The following is a 21088-nucleotide window of genomic DNA, read 5'->3' as shown; positions in this document are numbered from 1 at the left end:
ACAGAGTTAGTTTTGAGATAAAAGACACAAACATCATTACAGAAAAGAGGCAGAAACATATTGAGAATAACAACACAAAGAAAAAACAGCAAAAGTTACACACTACAGCTTTAATAAAGTCCAATATTACAGCAAAGTTTGAGTATAATTTGTTGTCTAATTCTTTTTGTATACATTATAGTTATATGTTACTACTGTCTGTCTTAGCTTACTGGAATAGAGTGTATGCTGCCAACCTATTATGACATTACAGCTATACAGTATATTGTCACAAAGATATTAGCCAACATGAGAAAAGACAATGTGTGACAAAGATACTTTCATTTGTGAAGCTGCTCCATCTGTGTTTGTCAGGAATCCCCTTCATGCAGGTGGAGGCGGTGGATCGTGACGACCGCAACACCGCCCACGCCGACCTGAGATTCAGCCTCATGGAGCAGACGCCTCGGATTCCCTCCAGTCAGATGTTCTTCATCGACTCCATCACTGGAGAAGTTTCCCTCACAGAGGAAGGTCAGTGACAACCAGTGACCAGAGATTTCTCATTTATGTTTTTACATTTTTTTAACAAGCTTGTTCCTGAACCATCGTTCTTATTTTAAAATCAGATTTTTTTTCGCCAAGATTAAAAATATAATATAAAAAAAAGGCCCAAAAAAAGCAATAAAAGTGACAAGATTTTCACTGTAACCTCCTTCCTTTAAAGAGAATCTGCCCTTTCTTTAAAATAACCGGTTGTAATCAATAAAGTCTGTATGTTCCACACTAACGTCCTGAGACAATTCTCCACCAGGTCACAAAATTGCCAACTGTTAATGAGTAAAGTGTGGGTTTTCACCAAATGTGAAAGATCATCAGTGGTTGCTATAGTTACACTTAACAAAGACAAAGGCATTTCACCTTTAAAAATAAATAAAGTTAATTTGTATTGATTATTGATTATTCCTTAGTCAACTATTGTGCGTGCTAATTTGAATATCCATTCTATATCATGTACATCATTTGATTTCTTATTGTACAAATTAGAAGAGCATTTTACCAGAAATATCACAGAGTTTGTATCTATGACAACGAACAAGGCTCACTGATTCATCCTCATTTTTATTAAATATTTATATAGTTTAAGTAAAAGAAAAAAGGAAAAAAGAAATACAGATTTCCATTTTGTAAAGGTTAGTTTTATTTGTCGTTCTGTCTCATTGAATATATGAGACAAAATGAAGGAATGTATTAAAATATGATACTCACGGGGTAATGATACTGCGTTTGCCAATAATAATGAGTGGTATGCACACACACACACACTCACAGGATATAGTAGTATGTGTGTGTGTGTGTGTGTGTGTGCTGATGCTATTTCTGTAGCTGTGGTATTGCCCTTTGTTACAGCTTGGCAGGAGCTGGATGACTTTCATGCCTCCTGATCTCTTCCGGCCGACATCATAGACACTTTTCACACAGCAGTGAAAATTACTCACCTGATTTTCTCCTTTACTTCCAGGCGACTGTAACTAATGGTTTATAAAACCATTGCAGTGGGTGATTTTTATTTGATTTTATTTCTCTCCCAACAACCAAGAAATTAAAAAAGAACAAGCTGGTGTCTCAGAACAGTATGAATGTGTGAAATATAGAGTTTGGCGTGTGTAAAAAAAAAAGAAGCAAAAAGAAAAAAGATGCCTTTGTAAAAAAAATGGGTAACTTCAGATGAGGGAACATATTCACCATTAACTAAGTGCTTACTAACATATATAAGTAGCATACTAGCACTTTATTAGCAAAAAATGTAATAAAATGTGAGGATTTATCTGTGTAAAACACTACTTCCTCCAGGAGCCTCTACTCTGGACCCAGAGATGTGTGGTCGTTATAAGCTGTCAGTGATGGTGAAGGACATGTCGGGGAAGACCAACGCTTTCTTCACCACTGGCATCGTCACTGTGGAGGTGAATGGAAACACCTGGGCGTCGCCTGATCCTGTGAGACTGCAGGAGAACCTCCCGGGTCCTTACCCGATCCCCATCTCCCAGGTGAGGCAGCAAAACCCTGATCAGCATGTGTGCAGAATTAATACAGTTTGTCCTAAAAGTGACATTCAAAAAATGAATATATTTCAAAAAGTCAGTATTTTTCATTGTATATATCAGAGTCTGTTCTTTACAGAATTTCTGATTACCTTGTAGTGTATGAACAAATATTAGAAAGGGTTTTTTATTATCTTAAACTTGCGTATGCCTTTGAAAACCGGCATTAAATGGATTAAAAAGCTCACAATCGATGATTTTTCTAATGAGCAGATTAGGATAATTAAATTCCTATGATAAAAAGTGAGTTTTAGGCAGGGTACTTTTTTGTCCATAAAGTATGGAATGTGTAGAATAAACTACACTTGTAGACAAAAAAAAATTATAATGCAAAAAGATTAATGTTAATGCAGTGACTAATCCTGTATTGTCCCTCAAAAGGAAATTCCATTGTCATGTAGTAGATAATGGAAAATGTTGCACGTTGTGTGATCCATTATACATCAAAATAGTGTAATTGCATTTGAAATCTGGAATTTTATGGGTTAAAATTCATGATTTCTTAAAAGGTCAGGTTTGTTGTTGCTAATTAAAACCCATTAAAAGTGAAAACAAACAAGTGAATAAGTAAAATTAAGTGAAAACATAATTGCACTGACACACTTTTTACTGTTAAAATGCTGAAAAGTATAATTTATTTAACGATCAGTTTTGATGCGATAAAACATTCAGTCAATTGAGAGTGAAAAAACGCCAATATAATACGAAAATATTTAATTGCAGGGTTAAAAATCAATTATTATCATTATTTTAAACCATACACACTAAGAAATCAAAGTACGAGACTGTACCTTTTGCTGTCGCTCCAGTTGTACCCTAGCACTGTACCTTTCTCAGTGTGTACAGGTACATTCTTGTCACTAGGGGTGCAGAAATGTTTCTTTAGAGGTACAAACAAGCAGGTACAAATTTTAAAGGTACAGTGCTTGTACCATAGGGTACAAACTGGAGCGACAAAGCAACTGTACCTTTTTAGGTAGGTCTCGTACTTTGATTTCTTAGTGTGTACCAGGCAAACAACTTGTCGTAAAGGGCTGAAATTTGTGTTCATGCAGTTCCAACTATAAATATATACCATATAACAATAAATCAAAACTCTGTCAATAGCCTGGATTGAGAACAGTGGCATCGCATTGCCAGTTGCTGTTTTTAGTGCCTCTTGGGTCCTTCTAAGTGACCAAATACTGAATTATTAATGCCGTGCAAATGCCATGGATCCTTTCAGGCTACCTCCCGACTGAGTCAACTCCCATGACCACCCACTCAACCACTGTAATCACCACCAGCACCACGACAAGTTCCACAATCACCTCGTTAAAAAAAAGCCAAAACAGTCCACACGGAAAGCAAATGCTTCACAAATGTCATGACATTCTCATCATATTGTTCAATGAAAGTAAATGTTTTGATATTTTATGACACATCCTGATCTGACTGATCTGAAGTGCACCATTACCAGGAACTGTGTCCTTCTTCCACATCAATATGAGAAACACATGCTCTGCTTTGGCTAAAAGGCAGATTTTTTAATGAAATCTTCTGCAGATGTAGATTAATGCCCAAGAAAGATCGCAATCATTAGATTGGGGGCGTGATCCACATAGAGATATGGAATCACCATTTCTTTCATAACAATTTTTGATCTTGCAGGATAGTAGAACGTGAGCGTCATTGGTGAATTAATGATATGTTTACATAGAAAATGTATGTCAAAGTGAATCAATTATTATTTTGGGAAACAAGGTGGTGAAAGGTTCAAGGTGCATATTCATCTATCTATATCTCACGTGTCTATAAATAACTTAAGCGTTACGTCTATAAATAACTCGAGCTATTGTATGTCTCTTAATAACTTGAAACTTCTTAGAGGATTCCTTTTAACACGTCACGGTAAAAAAAAAAAGGAAAAATTATCGACGAACACAAGACCTTTTGTGTTCTTCATTGTGCGGGTTGTGAGAATCACAGTAGTCAGTTGTCAGATACTCCACTAAACTTCCCCTCCTCCTGTTTTCTCCCACCTCCCCCACACTCACCCTCAGCCTCTCATCTCTCCTGTTCAAACAGACCCTTCCACCCACTGAAAATGTGTGGATTCACAAGTGTAGGCGAATTAGATTTTATTTTTTTTTTCACATTTTATTTTTAAAAGGCCAGTCGAAATCTACAATATTCTTTTTCTCTTTGTCTCTTGTTGGTTTAAAACTTGGTGGATCTATAAGAAGAATTCATACTAGGTTTAATATCAGGGAGCATTTCTGTGAAAATATTTCCCCTGAGCACCTTCATGCACTCGCTTTCATTTCTAATTAACAAACGTGTGAAGACGACGAGAGAGGAAGTCTCCATTGTTGCTTCAGAGAGCCATTAAAAACCATTTAGTTACGTTTGTCCATTTGTCCCCGATGATCCAGACTCTAGATCACACAAAACTGGATTAGGTGATCGTGGCTGTTTCTCCTGTAAGGGAAGCCTCATCTCGCCCACACTGAGTGATGGAACTGCTGTGTTCAGTAGGTGGTGAGACTCACCGCTGTTATGACACATACACATATAGTCATGTTCAGAAGAGCCACTCTTATGGATCCCTCCTCCCCTGCTGTCTGCAGATAAATGGACTGGTCATGTCCACATGCACTCATCTGCAACAAATGGTGTGGAGACGCACTGTCTGTGTCCTTGGTGTGACAATATTTTGACAGATGATGGAATTAGTTTTTCAGCCTTATGCATCTCTCTTTGTGTAAAAAATCATTTGCATGACCTTCGAGGAAATCTAATTACTTTGTTATATACTATATATGGACTTTTAAAATACTGCACTACACATTTTAAAAGTGGGACAAACTCACCCAGATAATGTGGTCAGGAGTTTGAATTACGATCCCATGTCAGCTGGACTCAATTTGGTTTAGATGCTCATCACGGTAAGTTCCTGTCCCTGGGCTGTAACATAGAAGAAGCAAATAAGAAGAAGGAGAAGAAGAAAACAGCAGGAAAAACACAGCTAAAAATAGACTGATGCATATTTGGACTGACGTGGAGTCCAAATTTATGCTGTTAGCTTAAATTTGGGGGATTTTTGTTGCTGATTCTGCCTCCGTTTGGTCATCGTAAACAGAAACAATGCACAGGGGCAGACAAGATGAAGCTTTTTAAGCAGTAGAATTCACTTCTGAAACCTTTTGTTACTGCTTGTTTGTGTCATACTCCATCCTGTTGGTCAGATCAAACAAATCACTTCCTGTGTTCAGCGTGGAAATGTTGCCTGGATGTGACCGGAGATCTAAACAGTGCTTTACTGAAACAAATACAAAGAGAGTCACATGGAGCCGTTTGATCAGTAATGTCTGAACTCATTTCACAATGGTTTGAATTTGTTTACAGAGTTAAAGATAATAGAGAGACACAGAATGGTGATATGGCACCAGGAGCCTGAAGCTGAAGCTGTTTTGGTCAAACGTCTAATGGCACTTTTCCACTAAACAGTTGTAGCTCAGCTCTACACAGTTTGGGTCATTTTCCATGACTATAGTACTGCCTCAACATGGGTGGAGTAAACATGCCAAATGCCTCAAGGCAGTTTTATATGCAAAGCAGCTGTTTTTTCGGAGTAACTGAATCATTAGAATCAGTTAATTATTAAAGATTAGTTCAGTGAATCATTCAGTACTTGAAATAAAGGTGAACGGGTTGTTATTCGGCTCACGATCGCCGGCTTTCAGCAGCACTGTCACTAAATACAGAAGACTCCTCTGTTAAATATTGAAATGCTAAATGTTGGGGATTAACTCATGTTTTCAGGGATTTTTACGTCGTTTTAACTGATCTACAGTTCGGCATTGATTCTTTGATTCTCGAGTTGGACGTCGCGCTCATGACTCTTCCGGTGACGACACTCTCTGACCAATCAGTGCCCAGCAGTTTGTTGACGTCACATTTTACAATCGGCTCACCACGCTTGGAACCTCGCCAGAGCAGGCACTAAAAAAAGTACCAGGTAGCAGGTACTGTCACTAATGAAAAAGCAAAATAAAATGAGTAGAGTTGAGCCATGCCAAGCCGTGCTACAACTGTATAGTGTAAAGGGATGGGGCTTATTGCCCCCTAGTGTAGCGAAGTCGGACACTCTCAATTTTAAAGCGGACCTAGAGTGGTCCTGTTGCACATATATGTTAGTTATGGAGGTCTACTTACATACATTAACTTGTTTTTATGCTCAAAAACCTCCTAGTTGCTGTAAACGAGCCGATTGGAATCCTCTTTTCTGACACTGTTCCTGAGTCGCGAGATTTCAGAGTGAACTCTCACAATCAGAAGACAGAGTCTTGTGATTGGCCAATACTATTCAGCACATCCGCTCTCAGAAGCACAGCTCCCCCCTCTGGAACGGTGGATGCACTGCTACTCATTATCAAAACATTGTTTAAACAATGTTTAAAAATAGCTTCTTCACGACTTCCCACCACAGTCCCTTTTATGACTTTGACTTTGACACCTCCACAACGGACGTTATTCTTCTTCTGCGGTTCAATGTACGCAACCAGATGTGCCCGGACTAGTGCCCGGAGGAGGACGATCTTAAACACCGGAGAACCGGTGTTTACGTAACCGGACCAGGTTTTTTCAGAGATCTCACTGAGCCTGAGATTACAATAAAACACAGCGTTCTCAGCAGTGGCTGAACTGTTTGTTTAGAACCTTCAGGGCTTCATAAACAAGGTAATGACGCAGATACACACTAAAAAACAGCGTTAATCAGAACTTCCGGTCTAGGTCTACTTTAATACGTCGTTTCCCAGCTAGTGCTTATATACTGGAACGAGGACATTATTCCAATTACATGTCATGGTTGAATGAAAACTGTAGTGTGCAGGGAAATATTCTGAGTCACAGCAGAAGTGAGATAACTGCAGAGCAATGTGATTGATTCTCTCATCAGAACAAAGCAATCTCTGTTTTTCCTCCTTGATATCAAAAATCTGGTTTGCGTCACCGGTCGCTCGAGAGGTCCATGTCAATCTGTTATCGATCGCACGTTTCTCAATGACCAGGCCTGAAACTTTGATAACGTAATGCAATCAGCGGAACTACTTGAACTCGGTAATGCGATCGACTGAGTCTTCAGAGCGCAGGACAGAGCCTGTGAATGAATGAGTCAAAGCTCTTAACCACATTGAATTGTCAGTTTTTGGAGCAGTCAAATGAAATGTGATTAGTTGTTGCAGGGTTGGTTTGAGCCTGACCAGACCTGCATCACGGCCTCATAATCAGCAGTCAGTATCACTAATGACACTTGCATCAACACGGTGATTCAGCTGACGTTAGTCATCAGGTGTGACCTCATGTCGGCTCTGAGCGGCGCTGATGTTACAATTGCCTTAATCAATGTTTTCACATGAACAATAAACCAGTGGGTATTTATAGTCTGAAAGGCGTCAGTCATTGTGACGGAACCTCAGCTCTATTCATCGTGGCATCTTTTCACTTCATTCAGCTCGCTGTCGAAAAGTTTCGATTCTTTCTCATTATTGTAGAAATGCTCTGTATGATACATGTGCAGTTACCACCTACTGCAGCCTTTAGCAGCGACAAAGAGCCTGATTTTGCATAACAGTTAAAGTTCTAGTGCACATGTGTCAAACTCAAGGCCCGAGGGCCAGATGTGGCCCGCCATGCCATTTTATGTGGCCCGCGAGTGATTAATTGGTCTTAAAAATCTGTGTTAAAATAGGTCTATGCTGCTTTAAGGCATGCGTTTCTGTCCATCCTGGTCACTCCCAACAAACAAAAACTCAACATCTTTAGCTCCACCTCCTGTCTTTTTAGACAGTACCACTGTCTCCAAGTCACACATCAAAGAAGGTCTCGCTGCTGTCTTGTAGACCTTCCCTTTCCCTTTTTTTTGCTGCCATCCTTCCGTCACACTGACACAACACTCCTGACACTCGTCTTCACCTCCTCCAACCTGCCTGCACTCTCTTCTTCATCGCTCTTGTGCACCGTCCATTGCTGTGGATGCTTGACTCCAGAGATTGTGCTCTACCTCTATTCCTTTCATCTTCCACTCTACCACCTGTCTCACTGTCAGTCACTTTCATTCCTCTTCTCTCCAGTGCATTACCTCACCTCTCCATTACACTCTACATTTACCGTAGGTGGGAGTGTGGTAGTGGATAGTTGTTTGTCTCTATGTGGCCCAGCGATGGACTGGCAAACTGTCCAGGGTGTACCATGTCAGCTGAACTCCTCATGTAGAGGATAAAGTGGTAGAAAAATGGATGGATGGACGACCTGCACTATAATTTGGACCACATGGAGTGATTGTCTGGACTCTAACCCTTTGGTATTACCAAATAAATACTAAAGGTTGCTCTGTTTCTGCTGCACGTGTAAATAATTGACTTATTCTTTTACATCTTAACTTTATAAGCTTGTTTCCTGCACAAATGTGAAATGTTGTGCTACTGCAGGCTCATTATTAATGACTGAAAGGTGGCAGGAAATCAGAGGTTGTAACCACCAAATGTGTTTTTTTTCCCTTTATACCTAGTGGATCCTGTGTGTTATGCCATCATGACATCTCTCTTATGTAAGTCGGCGATTGCTGAAAGCGCTCCACAGCCACAGAGCCAGTGCACAAAACAACACTTTCCACTCGCTGCGGCTCAAAAACAAGCCATCGGGGAGACAGAACGTGCTCTGCAAACTTAAACACCAACAGACTCAAAAACAGATGACTTCATCTGTGCTCTTTTTATAGACGAGACGCTGATCATTTATCAGGTCTTTAAATATATAACTTTTGAAGTCTCGAGGCAGAGCGTAGCGACCGCGCTTTATGAAGTGGCTTGGTGTATACAAAGACGCTGCGTTTGGGTCGCCATCACCAAAACACACAGGAGGAGTGTGTGACAGCATGTTGAGGAGATACAAATGCCCCGAGTGAGCATCAGCTGTGCCGTGACCGGGCTCCTCTCCTTGTTGGGAGCTGTTTGATGGCTGCACGATGGCCACAGCACTTTCAACTCCAGTGCACAGCTCTCCGTCAGTGAAGGGGCTGTAAACCAGAGTGGAAAATCCCCTTCAGCCTGCATAGTTAGTTTTGGCTGCGCTCTCTCTGTTCCACATCATTGTCAGTGCGTTTGGAATGGGTTCTTATCATGTAAACAAAATGTTAGCTTAGCTTTGTACTCACACATCATTACAGGCCCTTGCTTGTTTTCAAAGCTTTGCAGGTTTACAGTATATTCATGGGGGTGTAAGAAAAATGAACCAATAAGGTTTAAAGTAACAGACAAATATTCCATCTTTTAATGTCATGAATCTTAATTTAAGTCTTTTTCTTTCAAATGCAGTTTTATTTTAATATAACGGGCAGACTTTTTTTTTTTTATAAATACCTATGATTAATTTTGTCTACTGTGCCTATAAGTACAACACAATGACAGGTTTATAGTTCTGAAAATGATTCTTGTGTCATAAAATGTACAAAAACGGACAAAAAAGAAACAGAAAAACATACGATTGTCTGCTGTTTTATGAAATATCTTTGTGATAATCAGTGATTAGGCTAAAGAAGGAGTGCTATTGCTTAAACCATATATTATTGTATGAATCATATTGAATCAAATCTACCCTGAATCATATTCTAGATACATATTAAAAGAAGAAACCCTACAGCTTTATATGCGCCTCAGTTTTTCACATTTAGGTATATAGAGATTTCTATTCATATTTTAATGGGGTAAGGTTGGGTTGTATTTACGTGTGTTTATGTAGGTCAAATGGAGTGGAAGTCAGGCCGAGTACAGTCTGGAGGGGGAGTTTCCAGAGATGCTCTTCACCATCAACAGAGAAGGAGTGATTTCTCTCAACGCTCCTCTGGACAGAGAGACACAGGACCAGGTCTGTACAACAACTGGAGACTAAACAGAACCAGATCACCGCAATAAATGTCTTTATGTGTTTAGGAGCACTGTTTAACAGCACATCTAAAAAAAAAGAAAGAAAAAGGAGCTGTTTGGTCTACACTGATCCTTCATTTAACTGTCTGAGCTTTACAATTGTATGTAACAGCAATGTGTTCTGACATGAAACAAGACAGAGCACCGTCAACATATTAACTATGTAAGGATGGTAAGTTAAATATATGAACTGTTTCCACTATGGTCCAACATTTGTTGACAAATTAAAGACATTCACTTCCTTTATTCACATTCACAAGAGGTTAAATCATCAAAAAAAAAAGAGGTCATTATCATAATGAGGTGATGCAGCACGACGACATGCGCTTTTTAAATTGAAAATCAAACATAGAACAATGAACAATTTTCTAATTGTACTTTTTAAATTGAGATCTCAGTTCAAAAATGATGACTTGTTCAGCCCCACTGAGCTCTTATTGTCACAGTGTTTGTGAAATACAGTTCTCCTTAAACGAAATAAAGTTTGGATCAATTTAAAAGCCCATGATTTAGTTTCACTCACCAGATGCTCTGTTAATTACCAACAACATAGCACATTTCATAGCCTTATTAATGATTTTCAAAGCATTGCTATGTGTCACATTTAAGTACACCAACAATGTAGCTTGTTTTTCATGACTCAAACTCACACTGTAATTTCACTTCCATATAAATGAACCTAATGGTGTAATTAAAAGGACTCCAGTGACAACAGTGTTGAGCACACTGAGCACAAGCTGTTTTAAAAAAAAAAAATAAAACAGAGGTGATTAAGGAGCCTGAGCTCCAAACCCAAAAAGAACAGCTCTGCCTCTTGAACATATCCTGCCCTTGGCAGAGAAAATATTGCATTATGACAGGGATTACAAAGGTAAAGGTTACTTTTCAAATCATCTTTGCTTCGGGCTAAGATGAGGGTCATTATTTGTGATAAATTCACACTCAGATTTAGGCCTTGAGACCTTTGAATGGCTCAGAGAATGGTACATTCTGGCTCAAGTGGCCAGAGAACCAAACACAGACTCGAGCTAGATGAGTGGATTTCATTTGTTTTCAAACCAATGTTTCGAGCAGGTTGCACTTTCAATGCTTCGTGGCCTTTATTATGCCATGTATTTTTAGGATGGTTTGAAGCCAAGGAAACAAATACCTAACGTCAGATTTAAGCACAATTACGTAGATGAACGTGTTAGTTCAACTCAGGCCAGACGTTTAAAATGTGTGTAAACATGTTTGTCTGTCTGAGATTGTACTAAATTGAATTTTGTCAACGTGGGACTAAAACCCCTAGATGATGTGGTTTGGAGTATAATTACTGTTGCATGCATCAACAGTTCAATTGGACCCAAACGGGTGGGAGGCAAACTGGACATGTGCCACAAATTCCCGCCCCCAGGCTTTGACCCCGGAATAAAAGGAGAAACTGTTACACAGAAGAAGAAGAAGAAGGAGGAGATGAAAACAGCGAAGAAAAACATGGAGAAATCCAGACCAGTGTGTTTGTGGAGACTCTTTGGAGAATATCTCTGTCAACTGGAATAATTGGATATTTTGAAGTTAATAGTAGTAGTAGAGGTCAACCGGAAAATGTCTAATACTAACACGATATCATTACTTCGTGTAAATTGATTTTGTGCTCAGTGCTAGTCCAAAGATTGTGACCTGTCACTAAACATGCCAGCTTCACAGAATTGTATCAGCTTTTAATCCTTGCTCTCCATTCACTAAAGGGACACTTTTTGGCGATGTTTTTGTGGTTCTATGCAAACACTGTCAAAAGCCATAGCTCCTCATTCCCAGCTGAACTGCACTGAAATGTGAATCTAAGACTGTGATGCAGCTAAGCAGGCAACAAAGTATCTAACCTCTGTGTTTCTACAACATCCTGGAGGGAGGAAAAAAACATTGTGTTTCTGCCTTTATCTCTTTAGTTCCAGATCAGCATCGTGGTTGAGCGTCCAGATGGCAGAGAGATTGCCAAACCTGTGGAACTGAGGGTGATGGTGGGAGACACCAACGACAACAGACCTACCTTTCCACAGGCGCAGTATCACACTGTGGTCAAGGAACTGGCCGCTCGAGGTAACTGGCAGCTTCTTCTATGAAAAAGAATAGTTGAGTCATGGATTAATTAATGGCCAGTAGAAGGTAGCTTTACTCTGATGCATTACATTGACTAGGTTTGTGGTTTGGACTGTTGGTTGTATGAATCAAAACATTTGACATGAGAACCTTTTCAGATTTGACTAAATGACTAAACATTTGATTTTATGAAATAACTAAATCAAATCATTAGACACAAACTCCTGTACAAAACTGCCCCGACATTCACATTAAAAGGAACATGCACTGTCAAACGTCCCAGTGTCGCTAATATTTTATTAGGGTTATTGTTTTACAACAGGACAGATCAACACTGTCAGGAATCCAGAGAGTAAGTGCCAGGCACACAGTGTGAAATCAGAGTGGGATTTTTGCCAGGACATGGGGGGAAAGTACCATGTCGTTACCCTTGTCTGTTATGACTTATTAGGTCCTGAAGTAGCTGGTTGATGCTTTAAAATGGTTGATTGTGGGAAATGAATCAGTACAGGAGAATATTTTGATCTAAATGAAATCACTGTGAGGATGAGATATTTATTTATCTTCTTTTACTAATCAGGTACAGAAATCCTGACAGTGCAGGCGGCGGATAACGACGATCCCAAGACGGACAACGTGCGGATCTTTTACCGCTTAGTCGGCCAGATCCCTGAGAGCCCTCGCGCTCTTTTCAGAGTGGACCGTGACTCGGGGGTCATCTCCGTTCAAGCAGACAGTATGGAGGGCACAGCACCACAGTATACGCTGACCATCACTGCAGAAGACGCAAAAGGTGACTCTCACCTTTCATTTTACTACCTTAGCAGAGTGATGAAAGCATGATTTATATTTAGGAAGCGGAGTCAGTCATTATATTTACAATTTAGAATTTGATTTATAGCCTGCAAATGTTGTTCATGTTTATGTTATTGAAAAGTGTAGCTCCTCATACTCATAGTCTTTTAAATCATGTGGGATTGCTTCCTCAAACTACTTGGCATCCTTGAGGGAAGAGTCTTTGATGTGCAATATTTTTTTTATTTGGCTTGCAGTAACTCTAGTTCCATATCTTACATCAAGCCCCTGTAAGATGCTGGGTTTTCCTTTATCCCTTGATATGAAGTATCTTTACTATAGATGGGAGCGTTTCAAACTGCATTGTCTTTGCTTTGATCCTGTTGTGTGCATCAGGCGTTGACAACCATTGGCCAATCTAATTACCTTATTCAGATATTAACAAAGACACTTGTCAGATAAATCATGTTCATGCGTTGAATTCAAACACTAGCCTAAACGGAGCTCTCAGACAAGGTTGCTATTCCTGTTGCCGATGTTTTATTGTCGGGCAAACTGCAGTCAGCAATTGTGGACACGGCTGACTTAACACCACCATCATTTTAGCAACATTAGCAACTCTTGCTACATAGGGGGCCCAGCCCTACTAACCACCAATAGCTACCACCAGAGACCAAAGGGATGAAAAATGCCATCTGTTTATGTAAAACAGTTTATTAGCTTTGTAAGAGACTGCGTCACTAGTTTCGTAGATGCTACAGTGTCCAGTGCAGGATGGTTCTAGCCTCTGGTGGGTGACAGATGATGTCGTCCGTGTGACTCATGGATCAGGGTGGGACAGAGGCAATATGAGGTTTCTGTTCCCTCATTTATTCATGTGATGTGCTGAACCTGAGTCACCAACAGAAGCTGTGATGATTGTTCCTGGCAGGTCTGAATAGTTCCTGCACGGTGGTCGTGACGGTTCAGGACGAGAACAACAACCCACCGGTCTTCTCCCAACACGAGGTACGAAAGCACATGTTCGCACACACGCAGTCACCCAGTCAAGTCTGTAAAGGGCAGGATAAACAATACATTTAGAAAAAAAAAGACAGGCCAAACATCACAGGCCATAATAAGTGGCTATTGGACTGCAGACTGTGAATCCACTCTGCAGGTCGCTGATCTAATTTTCCTGGTGGGGAACTAAATGTAACTGCAGTCTAATCTCAGGCTCATAGCAGTGGCACCATGTTACTGAGTTTTCATTCACTTCTTGTGTCTCTAAGTGGGCCATGTTTTTATAGTTTAATTGGACATCGTTTTCTTTAGAGACATAGTTTCCATTCATTTATTTACGGTCACATCTGCATAATGAAAACACAATGACATTCAGTGCCATTAGCATGTCAGACATTATGTAAGGACGTCAGGCCTCTTAGCGTTTCAGAGAAATATTAGCATCAGTTGGTGCTTTTATTGCAGTGTGACTTGGCACAGGAGACTGTTTACATTGATTCACCAGCAAAAGAATGAATAAATACATAAATGAATAAAACACTTCCTGCAAACATGCACTTAACCGCTGTAGAGGTGGTACAAACAACAGCTGCTGTGGTCAGAGTGTGTTTAGTTTTATTTAAGTAGTGCTGGAAGGCTCTCACAGGATCCAAAAAAAGAAACCATAGACTAAAAAAAACTTATCTGTGGAGATTTTCTCACACTATAATAAAAATTACTTAATGGGCTGACAATTCAGGCAATTCAAGATAATTACTGCTGATAATGGTAGTCAACATCAACATATAGTTTGTTATAACACACATAGGGACAGTGTGTTAGAATTAGTGACATCTATTGGTGAGACTGTCGATCAACAAACAGAAGACTCCTTCACTCCTACATGTAATTGCATAGAGTGATGATTGATGAGTTTGATTCAAGAATCACCATCATCATATTTGGCTGGTGCTCCCACAAATGCTCCACCTCTCCACCTCATGATAGAAGGCCATGGTAAGGGTTTGGTTGTATTGCAAGGACCCTGAAACAAAGAGTGCACATGATGGTGAAATGACTGGAATCTTTTGTCCAAAAAAATTAAAAAGGAAGGCAGTGGTGGTGGTAGGGAGACTGCTTGGTTAGCTAGTTGACATTCAGATCATGCTGAAAAAAGTACACCAGAGTGCACAGAAAGAGACATGGACAAGAACTATCTGACAAAGTGGGGGCTTAAAGACCAGGGGGTTTAAAAGGTGGAGCATTAAGCTCTGAAACATATCACAGTGCTTCAAAATAATATTATTAGTGTGTCTACAGTGACAATCGTGAATTATTTTATTATTATTATTATTTAACATACAAATTTTGTATTTTAAAGCTCCCATAGAACGGAAGTATCAATTAACACTGTTTTTGTTGGTGTGTATCTGCGCCATTACCTTGTTTATGAAGCCCTGAAGGTTCGAAACAAACAGTTCAGCCAACACTTTGATGTATTGTAATCTCAGGCTAAGCGAGATCTCTGAAAAAACCCAGTCCAGTTACGTAAACACCATTTCCCCAGACAGTACCCCATTGCTCGCCATTTACCCATTATCGGCTCATTTACAGCAACTAGGAGGTTTTTGACCATAAAAACAAGTTAATGTATGTAAGTAGACCTCCATAACTAACATATATGTGCAACAGGACCACTCTATGGAAGCTTTAAATTGTGGGTGGAATAGGGCAGTGTTTCCCAACCCTGGTCCTCAGGGAACACTGACCTGCATGTTTTAGATGTTGCCCTGCTCCAAGACACCTGATTCAAATGGTCACCTCGCCATCAAGCTCTGCAGAAGCCTGATAATAAGCTGTTCTACATGAGGCCCCAGGCCTTTATGAGCAGGTAGATTTTAAGTGTAAACATGTGCTTCAGTAGCGACCTCAATAGAAGCCATCCACACCCGTTTAAACACACACACACACACACACACACAAACAAAACATCTGGCCATACCTCACAAAAATGACCATTGATGGTCTGCCACTTTAAGCTCTGAATAAACTCTATATACACTGAATACACGGCCTCAGTGTTTGGACATTCCTGTTTCATCTCTTGCCTGCATTCATCAGTGCTTTCCGGTCCAGTCGAGCAAAGGCATCATCACCATCGTCGTCACACTTCCAGCATGAAAAGGTACAGCGTGGAACCTCACTTTATTGTAGCCGCTGGTGTGAAAGGAAAATTGGCTAAAGATAGACAATTAGAGAAAATCCCCTCACTTCCGCCCCCACACGAGGCCGCATTAAAAAAAAAAGGCAAGAGTGTTGGGAATTATGTGGGAGAGCCATCACGCTGTGATAATGGGGAAACAGTCTCTTGCTGTTCTTTCTGTCAGACCGCAGTGACACTGAAAGACTGTGAACATTATACGCTGTGATTGTAGCTTGAATTCGACAAAGAAGAGAAGGAACAGCCTTCAAATATCACAGCGGAAATTGGCCACAGAGCTTGGGCATGAATGTCCAGACCGGTAACAGGAGAATGGCCATCTTCATGTCTCTGTCGCATCCGGATGATAGGGCAACGATCACCACGTGTCTTTCAAACTAGCAGTTGTTGACGCTCAAATTGCCCAGATAATCGCTCCCACACAAACACACACGCACACGCACACGTGAACGCCACAAACGTAGAGGTGGAAAATGCTCTTGAGCAGGTCACGCCTGAGTAGTGCAGCATTTTCCATGCTGATGTGAAAGCGCTATAGGGGGAGATGTGGGAGGTGAGTGGTGACAGCGCTGGGTTCAGAGAGCCTGTGGATGGAGCAGCCAGATCAGAGGCATGGCTGCTTCACCAGAGGACATCAGTGAGTGGCAGATTAAACGGCTGTCTAAACACACAGAGGTGTGTGAATAAAGGTCAGCTCACACCAGGAGGGCAAGCGAGGGCAAAGTGTGCACTCACATGTGGTCACATATAACCTGAGAATCAGTCAGTCTTATTCATGATTACTTAACGTTCTAGTATCATCCATGTATGAGGTTCTTTATGTTTTATCCATCCATCCATTACACTTTGTCTCCACTTGAGGGTCATGAGTGGAGCACAAACAATACCAGGAGGTAGAGAGTGAAACGTCCATTTTACACCTGGAGGTCTCGTGTGTCATCAGTTTTTTCATCGATGAGTTTCCTCTCTCTTCCTCTCTTCAGTACGGACCCTTTCACATCTCAGAGGATGCGTCCATTGGCTCCACAGTCACAGCTGTGCTGGCCAGAGACGCAGATGTTCGAGGAGGAGACAGCTGGCAGGTCAACTACCGTTTGGAGTCTGGAAATGAGGAGGAGGTCTTTACACTGGTGCCCGACAAGCAGAACAACGAGGTGTCGCTTGTGCTCTCAAAGGTGAAAAACCTCAATTTCCTTCTGGTGTCTGAAAACACATTATTACCACACATGTCACGATCCAAACCTATGTCCACATGTTTCCAGTTGAATGGATAAATGTAGGGTTTTTTTATGGCCTGTGTTTGTCCTCGATCGTGTTCATGCTCGATGACGTGACGTAAAGTTAGAAGAGTGACGTTCTTGGCTGACTACGTAGCAAGAGTTATTAATGTCACTCTTGTTATAGTGGACTGACACTTGCTATACAGCTTCACTGTGTGACTTCTGTCACCAAAACCCTGCTAGTGTTGTCCTCTAGGTCCATGGTCTGATCTTTATACTGGTATATTGAAATTAGATTAAGATGGAGTGAGACATAAGGTGACTATGATTATATTTACTTAAAGCGGACCTAGACCGGAAGTTCCAATTAACGCTGTTTTTTAGTGTGTATCTGCGTCATTACTTCGTTTATGAAGCCCTGAAGGTTCTAAACAAACAGTTCAGCCACTGCTGAGAACGCTGTGTTTTATTGTAATCTCAGGCTCAGCGAGATCTCTGAAAAAACCTGGTCCGGTAACGTAAACTCTGGTTCTCCTGAACAGCAGATCCTCCTGCTCTGGGCACTAGTCCGGGCACATCCGGTTGCGTACATTGAACCACAGAAGAAGAATAACGTCCGTTGTGGAGGTGTTTCACGAGCGACAGTGTCTTCTGACTCTGGGTCTGACTCCGGGTCAAAGGTCGTCAAAGGGACTGTGGCGGGGAGTCGTGAAGAAGCTATTTTTAAACACTGTTAAAACAATGTTTTGATAATGAGGAGCAGTGCATCCACCGTTCCAGAGGGGGGAGCTGTGCTTCTGAGAGCTGTTGTGCTAATTACGTAACTTCCATGTATTGGCCAATCACAAGACAGTTGGGAAAGCTCTCGTTGTCTGGCCAATCACAACACAGTCTGTCTTCTGGGGGTGAGATTTCAGTCTGAAACAGTGCGACTGACGAGAGCTTCAGTGAGGAGAGATTTCTATCGGCTTATTTGCGGCAACTAGGAGGTTTTAAATATTGAAGTTAATGTATGTAAGTAGACCTCCATAACTCACATATATGTGCGATAGGACCACTCTATGGGAGCTTTAATTTATTGTTGTTGTGCTTTGGTTATTTGTTACATTTCCTACCAACTCCGGTCAAATTCCCTTAAGCACCACTTCGACATACCCTAGTATATCTGTATTTCTGATTTTCCTCCAAATTACCACCATAGGAAGCTCATGTAGCACTGGTGGTACACGCACCAAAGTTTGAGAACCATGTCTTACAACATTCGTTTGGATCTCACTCATGTTTCAATGAACCTAGCCTAAAGATCGCTGCTGTCTTAGGTTTCTGCCTTCACTCCGTCAGCCGTGATGTAAAACCCATCACTCTGTGTCTCCACAGACACAAAAACAAAACGCCGCTATACTGAGAAACACAGAGATAGTCGTGAGCAGCTGATGGCTTGGTGCTGGAAGTAGCTATCGGAGTGTGTAGTAGCAGTTGCTAATGTTGCTGAAAATGTCGGCCAAGTTGGGTGGACTTTGTCTGACAAAAACATCAGAGAAAGGGTAAAATAATCATGCCTGACGGCATCGTTTAGGGTTTGCAGAGTTTGAAATAAACCCTTAGACATGGTTTGATTGGTTCACATCTTTGCGTAATGTGTTTTCAGTGGCTGACTCACTCTCATGGTGCCACTCGGAAAGTTGAGTCGCCTTTCAACTTGTGATGGACGCAAAGTGACGGACCCATAATGCACTTCGGCAAGCGCTCCAGTCAAAGTGAATGACTCACATATGAGTCAGCTGTGACAATTCAGTCAAAGTTCACATTTATCTCAGCTTTTATTATAACGTCGTGAATTTCCTGGGATAAAGACTGGGGAACAAAAATATTCCAATACGTCAAAAATTGAGTCCCAAATGCCTCCAAAGAAAAATCCAGATGACACTGGAATATGTTGGTGTCCTTGGAGGCACATCACCTTTGGCCTGCCTCCTATAATCCAGCTGAGCATTTTTAGAGACACATGGTGTGTGTGTGTGTGTCTGTTTGTGTCAGTGTGTGTGGTTTTGAGTGAACAGTCTAATGAGTTGGTCTCTAAGCAGGACACAGTTAATCATGTGTTCATCCTCTGTGAGTTCTGAGATTGAGCAGCAGCAGTTGAAAAAGCAGTGTCGCATTTTAACAAATCCACATTTGATTAGTTAACTTTTTTATTCTTGTATTAAATCTTTGAGCGGAAATGTTTAAAGCGTGTGTGTACTGACCTTTGTGAAGTATTACTGTCACTTTCATACCATTAGAAAATAATCTACTGTTTTATTCAGCTTATATCACACACACACAAGTAAGGATTAAAATGCAACTCGGCAAATCTATTTTATTGCATCGTGTTGCAATGTGAGGTCAGCGACACAATGCAGACACATTTCATGATTAGAAATTACACACTACTCGCACTGCACAAGTGAATAATTAGATTGTGTGAACACTAATGGCAGTTTAGCACAGGCTCGAGGCTGAAGACGGAGGGAAATGTATAATGAAGCAGAGGAAGTGAGGGGGAATCTCATTGAGGGAGCACAGACACTTTACATTGGCAAATTAAATGGAACTTTTATGATGCTTGATATCGTTCAATTAATCACATTTGTCTTTTGTGGATGAATTCATGATAAAATACATAATTAAAACAGATTCAACTGCTACTAAATGTCTTAGTTTAGGAAGATGGTTTTGTTGAAAGGGAACGATCATAATTCACATTTACAATCCAATAATCAAGTTACTTTTTTTTATTGTGTGATCCATAAAAAAAACTGTGACTAATCTGCAAAATCAGTCCTATTTTTCCTCTATTTTAAGAATTTCATTTTCTTTGTCAAACATGTTTGTTGCCATGTATGACAGGCAGGAAAAAAAGCCTCATTAATTCTCTTAAGCAGCTCCAGCTCCATGAGCAGATGACAGTGACTTGAATGAGAGATGAGAGGAAAAACAGAAAAGGATTTGATTTAATGGCAGCATTGAAACATTTTTTTTGTCTCTCATGCTAATTCTTGAATACGATAATGAAGCCTATTAAGTTTAATGCACTGCTGACGCCCTTCTATTACTCACCAAGCTCATGAAAGGAGGACTTGCAATCATTTCCAGCTTTCTTTTTGTTTTTTAAATAAACATTGTTTTGGTTTTCTATGCACACACACACTCCCCTTCACAATGACCTAAATGACTGTAGGAGGAATTCATCTTTCAGAATAGAACTGTTCAAGTTATCTCACAATAACTACGACAACTATTGTCTCTTGTTCAGTTTCATGAATTCAAAATGTAATGTGTGTTTGTATCATTTCATTTATTAGACAGGTTAGATGTGTGTAAATCAAATTAAAGCGAAACGATTCTATTGTTTAGTGCTAGGCATAGGCCACATAGGCAGTCACATAGGGCGCCATCTACAGGATGGGTGACAAATGAGCACAAAGAAAAACAGTATGAATAAAATCCAACCCTTGGTGCCTTACTTCACTGAACAAATGACCATACCTAATAATGGCATAATAGTTAAAAAAGAAAAAGAGTATATGGAAGTTGAGACGTCAAATTTAAATGATAAAGTTACAGTGTTTTGTTTAAATTCACAGTTTTCTATTCCTTTTATTAGAATTTACTATTACTGCAATTTTCTTTTTTTAGCTAATTTTGCCTGCAATGTCTATAAACTTTACTGTTGACTGCCATACTATATAGTGTTTT

The 21088-nt window shown here is 40.4% G+C and overlaps 1 protein-coding gene across 1 annotated transcript in view; it reads left to right on the top strand.

The window, feature by feature from the left end:
- Positions 1-21088, top strand: part of cdh16 (cadherin 16, KSP-cadherin) — a 33086-nt gene that overhangs the window by 3654 nt on the left and 8344 nt on the right. Inside the window, exons 5-11 of the mRNA XM_083900465.1 lie at positions 355-513; positions 1834-2030; positions 9867-9992; positions 11983-12133; positions 12714-12926; positions 13860-13936; positions 17114-17305. Of these exons, the coding sequence (XP_083756591.1) occupies positions 355-513; positions 1834-2030; positions 9867-9992; positions 11983-12133; positions 12714-12926; positions 13860-13936; positions 17114-17305 (1115 nt within the window). The remainder of the gene's footprint in view (positions 1-354; positions 514-1833; positions 2031-9866; positions 9993-11982; positions 12134-12713; positions 12927-13859; positions 13937-17113; positions 17306-21088) is intronic.

The sequence above is a fragment of the Microchirus variegatus genome (assembly GCF_963457635.1).
Source record: "Microchirus variegatus genome assembly, chromosome: 14".
NCBI lineage: Eukaryota > Metazoa > Chordata > Actinopteri > Pleuronectiformes > Soleidae > Microchirus > Microchirus variegatus.
The sequence above is the reverse complement of the archived record's forward strand: the minus strand, read 5'-3'. Positions and strand labels throughout refer to the sequence as shown.